Genomic DNA, 22,426 nt, shown 5'->3' with positions numbered 1-22,426 from the left:
GGTACATGTTACGTTTACCGTTTAAGGATAACTAATCTTAAAGTTGCTTGTGTAATGAAAACTAAAACAAACATGTGGGTATTTATTAGAGAGTACATACATTGCATGACTTAAGATGACAACTTTTACTTGGAAATTTTCTTACCTCTTAAATAGAAGTTCATAATTACTTTTGAGAACTGATACATCATGGTTATCTTGTGCGAATCACTATGCTTTAAAAATACTTTAAAACATCAAGATGCATTTTATTTGTTAGAAGGAGATTATTTTTTTGCTCTGTTATGTGGTGTTCGAACTTGATATGATATTGATCGGTTAAAACAGTGGGATTCAATATTTTTTGTTGGTTTTTTGATGAACAAATAGACAAGTGTCAAATAATAAATGACGTAGAACAATACTTCAATGCTATCAAATTATCACTATACCGCAAGACCATTGTCATGTCATTTTGACACGTGATTCTGTTATTAAAAAAATTTCATTTTCTTATACCTTATGATTTGTCACCAGTAGAGATCTCCATGAATAGAATGAAATGGAGAGGATCTAAATTCAAAAATATATATATATACACACCCATAACAACGTGGAAGAGAACACCAATCACCCTTGACGATCGAAAACTCCACCAGAGAATTTGATTTAAGACAACACAAACCAAAACCAAAACTAAACATGAAAGTTAAGTAATCTTAGCAATCCCAACTATGGTAATTAACAGTCCAGCATATTAATCTTATCAGACTAAAACATCACCCATTAAATCTACCGGAGGTTGGACTGGCGGAGTAGCAGCAGCTGCAGGGGCAGAGGAGCCATCACAGTAGCCTCGAAGCACGTTGTCTTCGTCGGTTGTGAAACCGAGGGCAGTCAACATGGAATGCCAACAATGGTGAGTGATCATACTAATGGCTTTGCAACAGGGAGGGCTTATATTGGTGGTGCCGCTTACAAAGTAAACAATAATCTCATTCGAACATGTTTTAATCTCCGCCAGCGCATTCCAGCAATCTACCAAACCTCCATCGGATTCCAGTGTGGCGAACAAGCCCTGTTCAATGGGCAGGTCCCTAGCTGCAGTTGCATTTTCCAGGAAAGATGTGGTTGAGAGCAAGAAAAGTATGATGTATTTGAGCTCCATGATATATAAAGAGACACAGATAGATATGATGATGAAAAGTTGGAGGAGAGGAATGAATTTATAGAGATGGTCTGAAAAGAGGAAAAAGTATTTTATGTAACAGCTAGTCGAGCTGATGTTATCTATTCTTCCACTCAGATTATTAAGAAGTCACATTATGTTTAGTCTGAGATGTTGATTGGTCAGTCACATTAAATTTTGATCTTACTTTGTCACATTACAAAGGAGAGGATATAGAATATGATTGTCTCCGATTGTATATGCTTAAGCACAAGTTTGATTAATTAATGTGGTTTATTGCTGAATCCAAAAGGCAGAGGAGAAGATGAAAAGGTATTGGAAACTGTCATTAAGTTTTTTCGTGCAAGTAAGGTTAAGTAATAATGAATCACTAAGTAATAGACGATAAGCCAATGTGAACTGTTTGTTTTATAAGATTTTTTATTATTATATTATTTATAAAAAAAAAGAAGATTAGGTCGATCAGATAATCACAACCTTTTATTTTATTTTATTTGATTTTAAAAAAAATAAACGATAAGTATGCTTTTAAAAGACGAGTCATCTATTTTTTTGAAAACAAACATGATAAATTGAACAGAAAAAAAAATGATTATCGATTTAACCTAATTTTTTTTTTTAATTTATAGGCAATATACATGGAGAACTTTACAAAATATGAACAACCGATCATCAAAGCGAGCCCCATAGTGGCCCCCACTGGATTGTCAAGTTCTCTTAAATTTAGATTGAACTCGTGTTTGACTTATATTCAACTTCGGTTCATTATATAAAAATTAAGCTTAAACACAATTTTAAACTCATTAAATTTTCAAGTTAAACTTCATCAACCTACTTCTTTTCTCGATAAGCTATATCTACTATTAGTATTAAAAAAAAAATCAAATTGTTTAAGCTCAACTCATTAAAGTTCAATCTACTAATCTCAGTTCTCAGGACGAAGTCAGAAAATTTATTTGGAGGGCGCCAAAGTGTTGAAAGCAGTCCCATGCACAAAGTTCTCAATGTTACAGAATTTGAAAATGGTCAAATGTACAACCTTAACCATGGAAAAATACTGGAAAAAAAAAAAAAAAACAACAACTAATCATATATGTACGTTTCGAGTTTTCATTTTTCAAAAAATAAGTTTAATTTTTGAAAAACAAATTTTTGGTTGTTTAATACACATGCTCTGTATTAGGTGATAGGTCGAAGTTTGTACAAAGATTAATGTTATAATAATTATATTTATATAGTTATTTAGTTTAGGGTAATGATACATCTCACTAAAAGTGGTGTTCTAAAGCACTACTAATGAGTTGGCAAGCATGTAAAAAAAAAAAAAAAAAAAAAACAAGACACAAGCAGTGGGTCCCGTCCATTACCACATCACTAGTGGTGCTTTTAGAGCACTACTTTTAGTGGTCTCAAGCATTATTGTTTAGTTTATCATGTAATGTGTCATTACTGTATTAATAATAGACATTAGTAATGAAACTCATTCAACCAATGTAATGAGAACAAATGAGATAGCAAATCTAATGTGATATATAAATATATATGATGAATTTGAGATTTGAAAAATCACTTTATTATAAGGCACTCAGATCATCAATCTAATTTCTAAATTTTTGTGATAATCATTCCAAATTTTAGACTTTTTAGGTCAAAAATACATCAATCTTCTGTTGGATTATACATATATGTTAGCTACCTTCATAGTTGATTCATTAGGGTTGTCTACTTCTACCCAACTAGTGGAAGTATTCACCTTTTTCTTTTCCTATTAAGCCACACAGCTATGCCCAAGATCTAGGATACCATTAGACTGTCTAGAATGATAGTTCTAGGCAAGGGAGTTTCCTTAAAATACTATAAACACACAAGGTCCCTTTTAAAGGTATTTTTTCCTTCAAATAATTAATTATTACTCTTTTTTTTTCCTCATTCATCTCACTTTGATTTATCTCTCATTTTCGGTTTTCTCTCTTTAGTCTTTCCCTCTTTTATTTGAGAAAAAATTTATAACACACACTTTCTTACCATTAGAAGATGATTTTTTGTGGTGTTAGTAAGACTTAATTATGAATTATTGTAGTTATGCTATGAATATTAAAAGGTTTTGAACTATTATAATGAGAAAAATTATGAATTATTATAATTTTGTTACAAATTATTGTGGTGTAGTTAAAAAAAAAAAGTGTAAGATACGCATCTTTTTACTGTTTCTCTATCATACTCATTACTAAAAGACAACTAAAAAATCTAGGGTAAATCACACTAACTGTAATGTCCTTGAAAGAACCATTCTAGATCCTGTTCTCCCAAGCATTACCAACACACAACGCATAAAAAAGAATAAACATAGTAACAAGATCATAGCATTCTTTTCCATTGAGCTATTTCCCAAAAGTTACAATATTGTTTACATCCCCAACAAGCAAAATAGTTCAATAGGCAAGAAACATATACAAAAAAAATAAAAAAATAAAGTCCAAATGGACCTCTCTCCAGAATATGCCCTTTACTACATTAACACACAAAATCAACCTTTAATTACAATCATCATAGCCAAACCCAACAAAACTTCAATAGCTATGTCATCAAACTCCAAAAGAGTCCTTTTTTATGAATGCCATCATTTAGTGGATACGTCATCTTCATTTCCTAAAATTGTTATTTTTGTGGTGAGCATAAGCCCAGTAGGTGATGAATTTAACAGGTTATACAGTCAATTGAAAAACATATGATCATGCAATGTAACATTTGAATTATAGAAATGAAAATGGGTACGAGTGTCTATGTATGTAAAAGAAAAGATGCAATGCATAAACTTTGTTCTATCTTTCTCACACTCACTTCAGATGGTAAACATACTACAACATCCCAAGTAAGAGTTGAAATTCAAAAAATATATATATAGTTATAATTTTGTATATAGAAAATAGTCCCACATTTGCCGGCTCTATAAACGTTGGGGACGTGGACACCCAAAACTATGTTTTTCCACATTTTCCGGCTCCAAAAAAGGCAAACTCGTGGACACCCAAAAATATTTTCCCACATTTGTTCGGTGATATGCACAGACAGGGCAATTGGACATCTTGACTCCCCGCACGGGTACCAATTACAATACACAACTCAACTCAACCCGACTCACTACCTGGACTCATAGACAATTTACCCTTTTACAACCTTTTAACCTTCATTTAATTATGATGTCAAGAGAGGATGTAAGATGCATATGATGCATGAATTTTGAAACCATTAATTTTCCCTAAGATAATTCCAAAACATAACAATTCATATTTCTCACATCAATAATGAAGGATATCTTATAAGCAATTCTCATTATCATCAAGGATTATATAGGGGACACTACAAAAAATTAAGGTTTTAGAGACCAAAATTTAGGGACAAAATTATTTTTTAAGGACCAAATATTTTTATTGCGAAAAGCGCCGTTATTATAATTTTAGCAACGAAAATTAGACATTAGTGATGAATTATTATCCTTTTGGGACCAAATTTTTGATCTAAAAAAAAAACCATTTTGAGACCAATTTATGCTGTCCCTAAAAGTTTATTTATTAGTGACATTTTCAAAATTTTGTCGCTAAAAGCCATATTTTTGACTTTTTGGGACAACCTTTTAGCGACTATCCTCATGACGATAGAAATTGGTCCCTAAATGTCTTTCACTTTTAAAGACCAAAACATTTGGTCTCTAAAACTTTGATATGTTGTAGTAGGAAGAGCTTCAAATCTTACATTCCACCTTTAAAGTTAAATAAATACATTCAATTTTCATGTTTTTGAAACCAATTAAGCAAAACCCCTCTTTTATTGAATAAATCTCAAAGTTAGGGTTTAGGAAAAATTTTGGGGTTTTCTCTCTAATGTACAAATTGGAGATCAACTTTCATCATCATTTCTATAATTTTCAATAATAAACATGATTTCATCCATAATCATAGAATATCACCACATTTTCCAAAATCATTTACTAGCAATGCAATTTATACATATACATACATATATACATATATATTTACACAACATGAATGGCTAATGAAATTACCACATAAGTGTTTCAAATTGAAGATATAGCGAGTTAAAGACACCCTTACCTCGAAATAAGAAGCTAGGCTTGAGAACCACACTTGAAATGTTGATGAGCTTGCGAAACAATCGGTAAAAATGTTGATCTAGACTTCCTTTCAACTTTCCTTGGATGATTTTGAGGAAATCTTGGGTTGAAGTAAGAGAAATCTAAGGTTTGTGAGTTAGGGTTTTCAAAAAATAAGATTTGAGAGAGAGTGATATGAAAAAGTGGAGAGAAAAGGAATAAGAATCAACTTTTAAAAATTTGCTTCCCGACTGATCGCTCGAGCGCAATTTCCTTCATTTGAGCGAACAATACAAATTTGGAAGGATCGCTCGAGTGACACTTCTTTCGCTCGAGTGAAAAATAAGAGGTCCTAGAAGTTTTGTAGAGCTACAGTAAAAATACTAGGAGTATGAATTCTACGCTCGAGCGACAACTCCACCGCTTGAGCTGTCCCACTTGTAAATTGACAACTACTGGGAGTTGAAGATCTACGCTCAAGTGAAAAAAGTGTCGCTCGAGCGGTCCGAAAAACCCAGGTGTCACACTAACACCCCCAATGTTCTGAAATCACACTGACACCTCCCTTATTTCTTGAAATCACACTGCCACTCCATACTTTAGGAGTTCATGTAATATTAAAGTCCTATTGGTCAGACGTCTATTAACCAAACGGAATATGGTGACGTCATCTATTAAGGGCCATAAAATGCCAAATTTGCTCTTAAATGAAATGCATCTGCATTTCATGTCATTTATATATTGCAAGTTGGATATATATATATATATATATATTAGATGAAGTGTTCAATTAGCTCTAGCAACATGCACCAAAGGTTGAATATTTTCTTGAAGCAAAGAAAAGAAAGAGAACAAGTGTTAGCCCAAGAAGAGAAAGCTCCAAGCAAAGGGGAAAAAAAAAAAAAAAAGGTATTGGAAGTGATTTTATTAAGTTTTATAATCTTAATTTTAAATATTAGCTATTGGAAGTTAGACAGAATATTAGCTAACTGTAGACACCCTATTTTAACTAGCCCCAAGACTTGGTTGTCTTCCAAAATCTCTCGATGATGAAAACAAGAATGTGATGTTTTAGGTCCTTCAAGAACAAGTTATGGATGAGGAGAGAATGCCTAACCTTATGCTCATTTTGGCCAAAATGTTGTCAAGACCTTCAAAACTATTTTCGAAATGATTTTCAAAGGTTTGAGATGTCGTTTTAATCATTCAACTAAGTACGAAGCTCTACATTTATTAAAAAAAAAAAAACCTACTTTTAAAAAAAAAAAAAAAATTTTCTTCTTGAAAATGGTTAAGGACAAAGTTGAAATGCAAGAAAGGGAAAAAAAATCTCTAGAAACTGCTCAAATTGCAACTTTTTGTTCAACCTCATCTTCTCAAAATGCAGTAGCTTCTGTTAAAGTCGTAGCTTTTGTTTAGTTGTAGTCTTGTATTTTCCTACGGGTATAGCCTAAAGCTACAACTATAAAACAATGTTGCGGCCGCCCAATCCGTGCGGCACAAACAGTTTCTAGAAGATTGTCCCCCCAACATCCTGGAATAGGTCATTTGCACATTCTTGAGATATTTTGGCGAAATGGTATATTCTAGAGCATCAAAGGCCTATAAATTAATACATCTATTTGGGTAGAGAGAAAGGGTCCTTGAATTTTGGTCCTTGAAATTTTTGCCTTGATTTGGAGAATTGAGCACCATAGTTCTCTCTCTCTCTCTCTCTCTCTCTCTCTCTCTCTCTCTCTCTCTCTCTCTCTCTCTATACTTTCATACACATACATATACTTACCTTTTCTTCTTCTATGGTTGGAACTTGATGAGACATAGCATCATTGGAGACTTGAGGGAGTTTGGAAGAGAATCCATCACCAGCTTGGGCCCAATAGCTTAGAGGTAATCCTTTCTTCCATCTATTTATTCTTTTCTTTTCTTTTTTGTTCCTCTTCCTTTCTATTCTCTCAAACACTACTTATATATTGCTTCTATTGAGAGATTATTGATGTGTTGGGCCTGAGGTTACTTGAGGATCCTTGCCACACCCCTCATATCTTGTGTTGTATTGCATATTGCCTTCATTTTCTTAGCATTTTCTCTCTTATTTTCTTAGTTGCCAAACACTATCTAGTGCTTTCTTTTCTTTCATTTTCTAGTTGAGTAAATGGCTTATATAGTGAAATATAGCCAAATCCTTTCATTAATGTCTTTGTTTTATTACTTTCTTGATCTTTCTTAGCACTTTCTCTTTCATTTGCTAGGAAGCTAAACATAGGCTTTCCCTTTGAAAATGGTTGAAATCTATTCTCATTCCCCTTGATTACATGGATTCGAGCATTCATTCTCATTTCTATGAGTAGGAGAAGGAGATTCTTCCACTTTTCTTAGGTTTGTTTTGTCTTTTCTTTTAGTAGATTGGTTTGTGTTGCTTTCTTTTTGAAAGAAATGTTGAGATCTCTTTTCTCACCCCTTGATTACATGGCTTCGAGCATTCATGCTCATTTCCATGAGTAGAATAAGCAAATTCTTCCATTTCCTTTAAGTTTATCCTGTCTTTAGTTTTAATAGTTTAGCCTCTTTTGAGTTCTCTCTTTGATGAGAGAATGGTTGGAATCTACCCTTTTACGCCCTCTTACCATGTGGATTTGGGCATTTCATAGAGGTATAGATTTCTACATTTTTTAGGGGTCTAATTTCCTTTCTTTTGAGTTTTGGCTTGGATCATTCCACTCAAGTTACTTTTCATAGATTGAGGCCTTTGCTATGCTTTATGCCTCTTTCCATGACTTTTGGAATAGATTCATTCCACTGTTCATCCATTTCTCCCTCTCTTTGTTCTCTTGATTCTAATCATTTTACTTTACTCACTTTCCTTTATTTGCATTATACTTTAGATTGTTCCTCGTTTACTCTTTATCCCTTTATTACTTGTGATTCTTATTGTTATAGCTTTCTTGTGCATTTATTTTCCTTTTCTCTTCCTCTTCTCCTTTTCTCTTATCTCTATCTCTTCCTTTTTTATTTCTTATTTATATTTCACATTCATGATCATAGATTGGTTTATGCATTTGGGTCCTGTTTATTGCGTTTTATTAGATATTGTTACTATTATGCGATGTTAATTATGTGTTAAAATGCTTCCCATACTTGAAATGATTCACGTATCATTTTAGTGGCAACTGGGCCCTTAGGATTCATGCCATGATTTTCATTGCATTTTTAGATATTTGTATCTTGGATCGTGCATGTTTTCTTAACTCTTTTTGTGCTTAGCTTGGTGATGAGAAATACTGGGTAAGCATTCTTCCTTTTTTTGCATCTCATATCTTAGACCTTCGCATCTAGGATCATGCATATTTTTTAACCATTTTTGCACTTGACTTGGTGCTGATAAGTATTAGGCAAGCTCATTTCTTTCTTCGCACCCTATTTGTGCATTCTTTCTTTATTTATGTCCATCATGCTGCCATGATGGTATGTGCTTACTTGAGATATCTTCGTGTTTGCTTATTTGATTGGAGGGCATTTCGCGTAAGTTGGAAGTGCCTTTATCTCTTTAATAAGAGTTTTCTCCTTCTTCCTTAGAGGACTCTCGACAAATTCATTTTCATTACGAGAGAGATAAAAGCTTTCCAAAGTGGGTGATTTACTCTATACTTGCGTGCTTCGAGTAGTAAAGATAGTTTTAATAATCAGAATATGGGCATATTTTGGTAATGAATCTCATGTCAAGAATTAGCAGAGGACAATCTTTGATAGGATGTGAAAAATCTAGATTTGTGTGGAAATCTCTTTTGGAAAATCTAGATACATCCCAAGTTAACGTGATTATTGATTTGGGCAATCTAATAAAAATATGCAACCATGATCAATGTAGAGAGAGGAGAGTTAAAGAAAACAACCATGACACAAAAGAATTTTTTGTGAAAAAATCACAATTGGAATTCACACCAATTTGTGATAAAAAACCACGGGGTCCTTGACCAGACGAATAATCTACTATGAAAGAAAGGTAGTGTTAGGTTTTTGTAATTGGCAATTCCATTTGACAAAACTCCTTTCAGTTATAATTTTATTTCCTCTTTTATTTCAGTGAGGCTATGAGTGTTTAGATGCAAATCCAACCTGAATTGTGTCTATGCAGAGGAGTTTGTGATTTTGAGGCCTTAATGTTTGCCACTTCGCTGACTATGTATGGGGATCGAGCTAAACTTTTGGGAAAAAAGTTTTACTGCTTGAGCAGTGAAAGTTCCACTTGAGAGGTCAGCCTATATGTTTCGCACAATCTTTAGTCACATCACTCGAGCAGTGAAATGTGCACTCGGACGGTCTTCACGTTCCAGGTTACTATAAAGTGCGTTGTTGGCATGTTTTAGGGCTTGAGCCATCCAATTTTCCAGAGAGAAAGAAAAAATAAAGTGTTTTATATTAAAGGGTACTTTATAAGTGTTTCCTTAATGATTTAAGAGTGATCAATGGATCCATAAACTTTATATCAACATTATCAAGGGGTTTGTTTATTTATTTTTGTTTCACAAAAGAGAGAGTTGTTCTTTGGTAGATTCCGAGGAACTTGGGCCTAAAGCTTTGGTGGATTCCAGAGTGGCTCATCGTCGTGGATTCAGCATTAGTATTGTGGATTTAACTTTGGGCAAGACAATTATGAGGTGAAGATGGTGGTGGAAGAGACACATTGGGGTCGGTTCAATTCGGGTGTAGATTCGCAAGGTAATTGAGGGTACACTTGTATAATTTCTTTTTGTCTTCTTAGTGGATTATTTTGTGGCTTTAGCCTATGGTCTTTTACTACAATTGGAGGCGCTCCGATTGTGATTTTTTCACGTTAAATCGTTGTATCAATTTTTCTTTGATTATTTGATTGAGATTATTATTTATTATTTAAAAATTAAAATATAATCACAAATTAATATCTCCGGGATTTTTAGGCTATGTTTGGTTAACCTTTAGAATCATGATTCCAACACAAAATTTTCAAAATTGATAACCAAACACACAACTCAACATACAATTCCAAACTCAATTCAAAATTCTTTTCAAAACTCAAAACCAAACTCTTTTCAAAATTCTATTATTAAAAAAATTATTTTTTTATTTTATTTTTTAAAATTATTTTTAGAATTATGATTTGAGTGTGGAGTCGTGTTTTGAGTTATGAGTTTTAAAAAGAAAAAATTTATTTAGTTATGAGTTTTGAAAAGAGTTTTGGCCACATTTGTTTGGCAAATTAGGTTGGATGATATTGCTAGTGAGGGAATTGTTAGTAAGGGGATTAGGTGAAAGTGTGTTTGTTTTAATGATATAGTGTTGAATATGGTTAGTGATGAGATTGTTAAATTATTTTTATAAAAAATCTAAAAAATAATAATTTCTATATTAAAAATAATCTAAAACAAATACTTTTTTTTTTAAATAACAGGTCGCAATTGCAAAAATAAATAAATAAATTGCACTGTTTCGGTCAACCGGGCAGACGACGAGCTAGACCCAATCCGTTATATTTCATACATTTTTGTGCTGTATTGTTTAAATATTAAAAAATTGATTTTTTTAAAAATTTTAAATATATAATTTTTATTTTAAATATTTTATTTTATTTTTTAAAAATATTTTTAAATATTTTAATTTTTTTTGTTAGGTGTTTTGTTACGATTTGAGTGTAGAGTTTTGAAAGTAGTGTGGAGTTTCGAGTTATGTATTTAGCTATGAGTTTTGAAAATAAATTTTGAATTGAGTTTTGATTTATGTGTTTGGTTACAATTTGAGTGTGGAGTTGTATTTTGAATTTAAAATATTAAAATTAAAATATTTAAAATAAAAAATTAAAAAATATCTAAATAAAATTATATATTTAAAATAAAAAAATAAAATTTTCTTAAACATTTTTTAATGTTTTAAAAAAATAGATCCATCAAATTTAAAAATTCAAAAACTAAAAACTCAAAATACAACTCAAAACTCTTTTCAAAACTCAAAACTCTTTTCAAAATTCAAAATTAAAAAACTCCTTTCAAATTTTTTTTCAAAACACTATTCAAAACTTATAACCAAACAATTTTTTCTCTTTTCAAAACTCAACTCACAATTCCACACTCAAATCACAACTCCACACTCAAATTATAATTCCAAAACTCAACCACACACAAGTTTAGATTTTTTAGGTAGTACAAGAGATTTTTTACAAAGGCCAACCTAGGCACATGAGTCCACTACACGGCACATGTCTTTGCTCATTCTACAGGTACATCCACATTCTCCACTGGATATCCACTTTGTCGAATCCACACGACGCCAAATGGCTTTTGAATCTATAGTAGCCTACAATCTTGGAATCCACCAAGAAGGTTTGTCGAATCACATGACGCCAATGACTCTGGAATCCACCGAAGCCTACAATCTTGGAATCCACTAAGAAGGTTCACTTTTGGGAAGGTGTAATCAACATATGCAGTTTGATGATTAGCATTGAAGCTCCTATAGCTAATGAATCATCAAGCAAATGAGGGATACAAATAATCCTCACTACAAATGCTTTCACAAAAATAACTCTCTCTGCAAAAAATAAACTCTCTCTATTTTTGTCAATCTTAAGCTCTAGAGAAGAATGTGAGAGGTTCAAAATAAGCACAAGAGAAATTCTTAGAGAGATATTGTCAGGACCCAAACCCGCCCTATAGGTTTAGCGTCATGACTGACCAGTAATCATAGATTACCTACGGCCTCCATACAAATGAACCTCTTAATATAAAGTACGGGGCTTAGCGGAAGTCTAAAATAAAATAGAAATCATCCCTTGAGCTGTGCATATATGAGGAGAACTAATATAATAAGCAACATATTGTTTCAAAAGTACTTTTATCACCATTGTACATAATTCATGTCTTGCAAATATACAAGCCCCAACAATGCATAAGTACAAAATCACTGAACAAACAAAAAGGGGTTCAACTAGCATGGCTCCACCTGAGCCTGATGACTTAACTTGGAAGCTCCTCAAAAGGCTGACCTGGGTAGACTCAAGGCTTTCTTAACTTTGAGGTTTAGCTTGCCAACCTACATATATATATAAACAAATAGTGAGTTGGAGCCCAGTGAGTAATAACAAAATAAAGAGGTTATATGAATGAAGCTCAATAATATTGCCATACCACATTTCATTTCATCATCAAGATTCTTTCAATATCGTTTTATGTGGTATGTCCATGAAGTGACAACATTCCAACGATAATGGACCATACTAGCCATGGTATTGTTACCCCCAGGCAAGGGCCTAGCCATGGTATTGTTACCCCCAGACAAGGGCCTAGCTTCGATGAATGCCACAAATACATTTCGAAAATGAACTTCATTCATCAACATAAAACAACTTTTCAATAATCATCCAATCAATCACATATTGATTTTAAGAATAATAACAATTTCAAAGATAATATTACTTGAACATATCTTTATAAAGTTACTACTCACAATGGTTTGAGTTGTCACTAAGCCTCGGACGTCCACCTAAACAAAACACATAACAGAAGTACAGTTGAAGCACCAATTCATTTTAATTAAATTCTTCTCATGTGTTTCTAACTCATTCTATGATTATATGAGTCTAAATGGTGCCTAAGAACACTTGGAGTGGCATGGGGATGCAATTATGCACTTAAAAGAGCTTCTCAAAATTTGCTAAAAACAGGGTCTCTGCTTAAGCGTAACTTCTTTCGCTCGAGCGGGGGCTCAAAACAAAGGTGGTCGCTCGAGCACAACTTCTGCCGCTCGAGCGGTCTGCAAACTTGGCAAAACTACTGGTTGCATGAAATTCTCGCTTAACGATCGCTCGAGCGGCCTGCATAATTTTGCAAAACTTCTGGGAGCTCGATTTTCACGCTCAAGTGACACTTTCTCTGCTCGAATGGACATGACGAATTCTGGAATTTCCAGAACTGTGTTTGAAGTTTAAACATGATATTGAAAGCCTTAAAACTTATGTTTTTGGTACAAAAACATGGAGAATCATTATACAAAATGAAAATACTTCCAATTTGGAACCATTTATTCAAAATCATACTCCAATTGTCCAAATTTGAGCTTATACTATCAAGTTAAAACCATGCATGTTATGGATTGAGTCCTCTTCATGTTAAAACACCACCAAGTGATATGAAATGCATGAATTCATAGATGATCTTCAAGTTCATGCCTTTTAAGCTTCATGCATGTATAAATTTCAAGAAATCTTAACTCAAAGATGAAGGATTAAGCATGCATGTGCATAATTCAACTCAAATTCATCATATTGATGATAATTCATGCTCAACCTACTCAAATTCAAGCAAATGATCCTATAACTCCATGAACTTAGTTTCTACATGACTTGATTCCAAGAATTTGGGTTGAATTTCATACCTAATGTGTGAATGCAAGTGTTGTATAGCTTTTGAGAGTAAAGTGTTTATAGCTTAATTCTTCAATTCTTCATAATTTCCTTCAAGCTTCCCTTTCTCTATCTCTAGATGTTGAGCTCCCTCTTGTTCTCTCTCAAAATCTCAACTCAAATGATGTAAATATGAGCCTATAAGCTTAATTAGAGCTATTTATATAGTGTGATTAGCTTAGCCTAATCAAGTATGATTAAGGTTAAGTAATTAGGCTTAGTTCTAATTAATTCAATCAGTTTATTCTAATTATTTTGATCCAAATCAAATTTTAATTAAAGTTGTCATAAAATTCTAAATATTCTAATTAGTCTATTAACCTAATCAATTTCAGTTTTTGAAGCCGTTTAGGTTCTCAATTTCTGTCCCTAAGTCGTCAATTTGAACAGATAATCCATGTAACAACAGATAGCTATAAAATTAAACATGTAATCACACAATTAAATACACAATCATACAATTAGGCTCATTAAAACAACATAATATACTAGTTCGGAGGTCGGGGTCATCACAGTCTCTCCCCCTTAGAAAGTTTGGTCCTCCAAACTTAAGTTACCTTCAGATGGAAACAAATGCAGATACCATTGCCGCATCTTTTCTTCCTCCTCCCAAGTGGCCTCCTTCCCATAATGTTTTGTCCACTCGACTTTCACCATATGGATAGTTTTGTTTTGCAATTGCTTCACTTGCCGATCAATGATTTGCACGGGCCATTCTTTATACATCATATTCTTATCTAAAGCAATCCGGTGGTGATCAATCATATGGAATGGGTCTCTAAGATACCCACGACGCATGGATCTATGGAAGACATTATGCATTTGCTCCATTCCCAGGGGCAAAGCAATACGGTAAGCAACAGGACCTAACCTTTCGAAAATCTAAAACGGTCCAATATAGCGAGGAGTCAGTTTTCCCTTTCTGCCAAATCTCATTTGCCCCTTCATTGGTGTCACCTTGATGAATACATGATCTTCTACTTCGTATTCTAAGTCTTTCCTTCACTGATCCGCATAGCTTTTCTGTCTGCTCTATGCAGTTTTGAGCCTTTGCTGAATGATTTTGATCTTTTCAGTTGTCTCTTGCACAAGTTTAGTCCCATAAATAGCCCTATCACCAACCTTTGTTCAACAAATTGGTGATCTACATTTTCTGTCATACAGTGCCTCATATGGCACCATGCCGATGCTAGTGTAGAAACTATTATTATAAGCAAATTCAGCCAATGGTAAGTAAGTTTCCTAGCTACCCTGAAAATACAAAACACACATACGAAACATGTCTTCTAGGGTCTAAATAGTTCTTTTGGTTTGCCCATCGATATGTGGATGAAATGCTGTACTAAATCTCAATTCTGCTCCCATAGCATCCTGCAGACTATACTAAAATCTAGAAACAAATTTAGGATCCCTATTTGATACAATAGACACTGGGACTCCATGCAGTAGAATAATCTCATCAATGTAGATGGTAGCAAGTCTATATGCAGTAAATGAAGTCTTTACAGAAAGAAAATGAGCAGACTTAGTCAATCTATCGACTATAACCCAAATAGAGTCCATATTTCTAGGTGTCTGAGGTAGGCCAACAACAAAGTCCATGGTGATATGTTCCTATTTCCATTCTGGAATAGGAAGAGACCAAAGCAAACCTGCTGGCTTCTGATGCTCCGCTTTTACTTGCTGGCATTGTAAGCATGTAGAGTTGAAGTCGACAATCTCCCTTTTCATGTTGGGCCACCAATATACTAACTTCAAGTCTTGGTACATTTTGGTGTTTCCTGGATGCATAGCAAACATTGACTTATGAGCTTCCTACAAAATTTTCCTTTTTAAATCTACATTATTCGAAATACATAATCTCCTTTGATATTTCAACACGGAATCTTTAACTATGAACCCCGGTTTAGGCTTGGTGTCAAGTTCATCACAATTCTTTTTCAAAAGCTCATCATTCATTTATTTTTGCTTAATTTCCTCGATAATGGCAGACTGGGCAGACATTGCGGCTATCATGCTATCTTGTTTAAAAGGCACCATTTCAATTTCGAGTTTTTCAAACTCCAGTAGCAGTTCTCTTTGATCTATGAGCAAACAGGCAAGATTTTCCACATTCTTTCTGCTAAGTGCATCTACCACAGTATTGGCTTTGTCTAGATGATAGTGAATCTGCAGATCATAATCTTTGATTAATTCAGGCCATCACCTTTGACACATGTTCAATTCCTTCTGAGTGAAAAAGTATTTCAAGCTCTTATGATTTGTATACACTTCACATTTGGCCCCATACAAATAGTGACGCCATATCTTTAATGCAAACACCACTGCAGCAAGTTCCAAGTCATGTGTAGGGTAGTTCTTTTCGTGTGGCCTTAATTGTCAAGATGCATATGCAATCACCTTGCCATTCTGCATTAAAACACAACCCAAGCCCTTAAAAGATGCATCGCTAAAGATCACAAAACCTTCGGTACCTGAGGGAATAGTGAGAATTGGAGTTGTAGTCAGTCTTGTCTTCAGCTTTTGAAAGGCTATTTCTCTCTGATCCGTCCACTCAAATGGTTCCCCTTTCCGAGTTAATTGAGTCAATGGCATAGCAATTTTTGAAAAGTCTCTAATGAATCTCTGATAATAACCTGTCAATCCCATAAAACTACAAACTTTAGATACATTAGTTGGGGTAGGCCAATTAATGATTGCTTCAATTTTATGAGGATCCACAAATATACCATCCCTATTAATGATGTGTCCCAAAAATGCAATTCCATCAAGCCAAAATTCACACTTTTAAATTTCCCATACAATTGTTTTTCTCTAAGTGTTTGAAGAGTCATTCTTAGATGTTGTTCATGTTCATCCTTACTTTTGGAATAAATCAAGATGTCATCAATGAATACGACAACAAAGTCGTCTAGGAAAGGTTTGAAAATTCTGTTCATTAAATCCATAAATGCTGCAGGTGCATTTATAACTCCAAAAGGCATGACTAAAAACTTATAATGTCCATACCTGGTTCGGAAAGCAGTCTTTTCAATGTTCTCAGCCTTAACTTTCAGTTGATGATATCCCAATCTCAAGTCAATTTTCGAAAATATCTATGCCCCCTGCAACTGATCAAACAGGTCATCAATACGTGGCAAAGGGTATTTATTTTTCACCGTTACCTTGTTGAGTTCTCGGTAATCAATGCATAATCAAAGAATGCCGTCTTTTTTCTTCACAAAAAGTACTGGTTCGCCTCATGGTGATGTACTTGGTCTGATAAACCCCTTATCAGGCAATTCTAACAATTGAGTTTTCAATTCTTTCATTTCAGTGGTAGACATGCGGTGGGGAGTTTTAGAAATTGGTTGAGTTCCTGGTATTATATCAATTGTAAATTCAATCTCTTTATCAATAAGTTGGCCGGGTAATTCATCCGAAAACACATCAGGAAAATCTCTCCCCACTGGTATATTGTCTAGAGTAATGTCTACAGTTGGTTCAGTTATTACACTACACAAATACCCTTGAAAACCCTTATTTATTAGTTTTTGGGCTTTCATGGTAGATATGAGGTATGGTGGTGAAACTACCCATTTTCCCTCAAAATAAAATTCATCTTGTTCGGGAGATCGGAATATTATTCATTTCAAAGCACAATCAATAGTTGCATAGTATTTAGCTAGCCAATCCATACACAAAACAACATCAAAATGTCCTATATCTAAAGGTATTAAATCAGCATACAAAACAGCATTCTTGAGAAATAATTCACATGCAACAAATACAGTTGAACATAGTATGGATCCCCTCGTAGGTGATGCAACACATAGTATATAATTCAATGTTTCCATGGGTCTATTCAAAGTTTTAGCAAAAGCCATAGAAAAAAACGAATGTGTAGACCCTGAATCAATTAAAGTATAAGCAGGTTTACCACAAATGGAGATTGTACCTGACACTACAGCCTCAGTATTTTGAGTATCCCCCATAATCAGTGCAAAAACTCTTCCTTGCCTTTGTTCATTTCTTGTGGTAGACGGTGTTGCAGCTAGTCTTGTTATGGGAACTGACTCAGTTTCCCACCTGATGTGATTGTGGACAATCCTTGGCGATGTGCCCAAACTTTCCACAGTGATAACAGGCCCTTGATGCACGGTAGCAAACATCCCAATGTTTCCTTCCACATGTGGTACAAGTTGGCGTTGAATTACCACTTTGGCTTGAACCAGTATTGCTAGAATTCCCGGATTTGAACTTCTTATTTGTTGTCGTAGTCCCTTTATTGAAATTCTATTTTTTGCCTTTCCATTCGAAGTTCTGTTTATGGTTGGCCACATTTCTCTCTGCTATTAGTGCCCTATCAAGTACATCCATGTACATCTGTAATTTGAGCACATTGATTTTATCCAAAATTGGGTCACGCAAACCTCCCTCAAATTGTCTAGCTTTCTTGTAGTTCGAATCTACCATATGGGGTGCGAAGCGAGCTAATTCTGTAAATTGAGCCTCATACTCGGCAATTGATTTGTTTCCTTGCTTGAGTTCCATAAATTCAGATACTTTTATATCCCACACACATTGAGAAAAGTATTTCTCGTAAAAGATTTCTAGGAAACGGGCCTAGGTAACATCTTTATTATCATCTCGAACCAACATCCACCAACGCCTTGCATCATTTTCCAATGTAAATGCAGCTAGTTGTACCTTTTGAGCTTCGGTATATGGGAACACTTCAAACAATTTCTCAATCCCTAAGACCCAAGCCTCGGCCTTCAATGGTTCAATTCCACCATGAAACACTAGTGGCTTCATCTTTTTAAATTCTCTAGTCAAAGTAACAGTATAGGTCTTCGGCCGATACCCTGGAGCTGGAGGTGGTACAGACATTGGAGGTGGAGGTGGTAGTTGTTGTTGTTGTTGTTGCCACTGCTATTGTTGCCTTATGGCTTTAGCCATATCCGGCATCATTCGTTCCATTCTATCCAATCTTGAGGAGGTTGCCTCCTCTAGCTTATCGCCCTTTGTCCTCACCATTTTCTATATAAAACTTGTATTATGATAAGCACAACAAATAAAACATATCTACATGTATAAATTCAAAACATGTAATCATACCATTGTCTCATTCTAGTATTTAAATACACATGAATGCAATCTTGAAGTCTCTTCAAGACCCTCTATAGCTCAATGGACAAGTGAGTGGGATATAACTCGTGCTCTGATACCACTCTGTTAGGACCCAAACCCACCCCTATAGGTTTAGCGTCATGACCGGCCAGTAATCATAGATTACCTACGGCCTCCATACAAATGAACCTCTTAATATAAAGTACGGGGCTTAGTGGAAGTCTAAAATAACATAGAAATCACCCATTGAGCTGTGTGTATATGAGGAGAACTAATATAATAAGCAACATATTGTTTCAAAAGTACATTTATCACCATTGTACAAAATTCATGTCTTGCAATTATACAAGCCCTAACAATGCACAAGTACAAAATCACTGAACAAACAAAAAGGGGTTCAACTAGCATGGTTGCACCTGAGCCTGATGACTTAACTTGGAAGCTCCTCAAAAGGCTAACCTGGGTAGACTCGAGGCTTTCCTAACTTTGAGGTTCAGCTTGCCAACGTACATATATATATATATATATATATATATATATATATATAAACAAATAGTGAGTTGGAGCCCAGTGAGTAATAACAGAATAAAGAGGTTATATGAATGAAGCTTAATAATATTGCCAAACCAAATTTCATTCTATTATCAAGATTCTTTCAATATCGTTTTATGTGGTATATCCATGAAGTGACAACATTCCAATGATAACTGACCATACTAGCCATGGTATTGTTACCCCCAGGCAAGGGCCAAGCTTCAATGGATGCCACAAATACATTTCGAAAATGAACTTTGTTCATCAACACAAAATAACTTTTCAATAATCATCCAATCAATCACATATTGATTTTAAGAATAATAACAATTTCAAAGATAATATTACTTGAACATATCTTTATAAAGTTACTACTCACAATGGTTTGAGTTGTCACTAAGCCTTGGACGTCCACCTAAACAAAACACATAACAGAAGTACAGTTGAAGAACCAATTCATTTTAATTAATTTCTTCTCATGTGTTTATAACTTATTCTATGATTACATGAGTCTAAATGGTGCCTAAGAACACTTGGAGTGGCATGAGGATGCAATTATGCACTTAAAAGAGCTTATCAAAATTTGCTAAAAACAGGGTCTCTGCTTGAGCGTAACTTCCTTCGCTTGAGCGGGAGCTCAAAATAAAGGTGGTCACTCGAGCACAATTTCTGCCGCTCGAGTGGAAGACTGAGTGAAAAGGGTCCTCACTCGAGTGCCACTTTAGTCGCTCGAGCGGCCTGTATAATTTTGCAAAACTATTGGGAGCTCGATTTTCATGCTCGAGCGACACTTTCTCCGCTTGAACGGACATGACGAATTTTGGAATTTTCAGAACCGTGTTCGAAGTTCAAACATGATATTAAAAGCCTCAAAACTTATGTTTTTGGTACAAACACATGGAGAATCATTATACAACATGAAAATACTTCCAATTGGATACCATTTATTCAAAATCATGCCCCAATTGTCCAAATTTGAGCTTATACTATCAAGTTAAAACCATGCATGTTATGGATTGAGTCCTCTTCACGTTAAAACACCACTAAGTGATATGAAATGCATGAATTCATAGATGATCTTCAAGTTCATGCCTCCTAAGCTTCATACATGTATGAATTTCAAGAAATCTTAACTCAAAGACGAATGATTAAGCATGGATGTGCATAATTCAACTCAAATTCATCATATTCATGGTAATTCATGCTCAATCTACTCAAATTCAAGCAAATGATCTTATAACTCCATGAATTTAGTTTCTACATGTCTTGATTCCAAGAATTTGGGTTGAATTTCATACCTAATGTGTGAATGCAAGTGTTGTATAGCTTAATTCTTCAATTCTTCACAATTTCCTTCAAGCTTTCCTATCTCTATCTCTAGATGTTGAGCTCTTTCTTGTTCTCTCTCAAAATCTCAACTCAAATGATGTAAATATGAGCCTTTAAGCTTAATTATAGCTATTTATATGGTGTGATTAGTTTAGCCTAATCAAGTATGATGAATGTTAAGTAATTAGGCTCAATTCTAATTAATTCAATCAGTTTATTCTAATTATTTTGATCCAAATCAAATTTTAATTAAAGTTGTCATAAAATTCTAAATATTCTAATTAGTCTATTAACCTGATCAATTTCAGTTTCTGAAGCCGTTTAGGTTCTCAATTTCTGTCCCTAAGTCGTCAATTTGAACAGATAATCCATGTAATAACAAATAGCTATAAAATTAAACATGTAATCATATAATTAAACACACAATCATACAATTAGGCTCATTAAAACAACATAATATACTAGTTCGGAGGTCGAGGTCGTCACAGATATCAAACCAATCAACAAAGGGTCCTTTAAATATACTAGAGGTAGAGCCAAGCCGCGGGCACCAACTTCTTTTTCACAGGCGCGGTCTTTGCTCAATGTGCCTTTGCGGGTTGTAGAGAAAGGTACCGAGAGCCGGAGTTTTGAACATTCGATATCGCGGGCGCGAATATTATGGTCATGGGTGCGATTGCCTTATTCACGGGCGCAAGGTATAAGTTCGCGGGCTCTGCACCATGCTTTTGAGGCCTATTTTTCCTCCATGATTTAAGGCACATTTTCATCAGATAACCAGCCTTCTTATGCCTGTGCTTGCCATCCCAACTTGCACAAGATTTTGACCATCTTTTCACAAAAAAGTTAGATTAAATATATATAATAAAATATTGCACAATCAATTACCAATATGAGATGAGAAGCACATGTTTGATCTTTTAAATCTATGAGTATGCTTTTGTCAAACTTTTCCACAAACACCAATTCGATTATTTCAAGGTGGATAAGACAATAATATAATAAACATGGTGATCATGTCTTTGAAGCAAATGAAATATATACAAAACCAAACTAATCAAAATACCTTGAATCAATAGTAAAAAATAAGTTTTGTCAAAAGGTATTTCCAAAACACGACTCATTAAATTTCTTAGGATAAAAATCCTAAAAATCTCCCTATTTCACAATGTTAGGACAAAACTTCATAAGTCATTTCAACACAAGATTTCTTGATTCAAGCAACAAATAAGACAAAAATGATTTAAATAAAAAATAATGATTTTGTCTTTGGAGCAGGATTGTAATGCACAAAATTAAGATTGAAAATCCTAACAATCTCCCCCTTTGGTAATTCCATTACAAACACAAAATGCTCCCACAAGCAAGGAAACTCCCTCTAAACATAAAACCTATTTCCCCCCCCCCTTTGTTGCTCTTTGTTCTCTCATTTTCTAGCAACTTCAGCCCTTCTCGAAATTGAACTCATCTTCTTCAACACATCTGACCCAATATTCTATAGCTAGGACTTTTCCTACATGTTTGGTGACAATGTTGTCAAGTGATCTCCAAACTTGTTGTGGGCATTTGGAATCTTCAATATACTTCGAAAACTTTGAATGTATTGACTTTTTTAATAGTCAAAGTAATCTTTTTTTTTTCTTGTCTTGAATTCTTCTAGGCAATCGTCTATACAAGAAGTATTTTGAGAACACGTCTTCGAGACCACATATTCCGAAGTAAGTATAAAGCTCAATCTCCCTTC

The 22,426-nt window shown here is 34.2% G+C and overlaps 1 protein-coding gene and 1 long non-coding RNA gene across 2 annotated transcripts; one reads left to right on the top strand and one right to left on the bottom strand.

The window, feature by feature from the left end:
• The first annotated feature begins 749 nt into the window (after positions 1–749).
• Positions 750–1,408, top strand: LOC145801952 (uncharacterized). Its single transcript, XR_014343897.1, has 2 exons — positions 750–898; positions 1,004–1,408. It is a non-coding gene; the product is annotated as an uncharacterized LOC145801952 (long non-coding RNA).
• A 14,258-nt stretch (positions 1,409–15,666) lies between these two features.
• LOC145802329 (uncharacterized) lies at positions 15,667–18,240 on the bottom strand. Its single transcript, XM_082895024.1, has 5 exons — positions 17,994–18,240; positions 17,645–17,869; positions 16,961–17,179; positions 16,108–16,343; positions 15,667–15,876 (listed from the first exon to the last, which is right to left on the bottom strand). The coding sequence occupies exons 1-5, from the start codon at positions 18,238–18,240 to the stop codon at positions 15,667–15,669; spliced, it is 1,137 nt and encodes a 378-aa protein (XP_082751150.1).
• Between the last annotated feature and the right edge of the window lie 4,186 nt (positions 18,241–22,426).

Source organism: Camellia sinensis, chromosome 11 (genome assembly GCF_055761805.1).
Source record: "Camellia sinensis isolate YWXY chromosome 11, ASM5576180v1, whole genome shotgun sequence".
NCBI lineage: Eukaryota > Viridiplantae > Streptophyta > Magnoliopsida > Ericales > Theaceae > Camellia > Camellia sinensis.
Note: the sequence above shows the minus strand (reverse complement) of the source record. Positions and strands in the feature narration are given on the sequence as shown.

Excerpts from the sequence above, each read along its gene's own strand:
- LOC145802329 (XM_082895024.1), bottom strand. The coding sequence starts at position 18,240 with ATGGAACTCAAGCAAGGAAACAAATCAATTGCCGAGTATGAGGCTCAA. Across the intron at positions 17,180-17,644 it reads TACTGAGGCTGTAGTGTCAG|ACATTACTCTAGACAATATA; the intron begins GTACAATCTCCA and ends AACCAACTGTAG. Across the intron at positions 16,344-16,960 it reads TAAGGGGTTTATCAGACCAA|GTTATTATCAGAGATTCATT; the intron begins GTACATCACCAT and ends TGGGATTGACAG.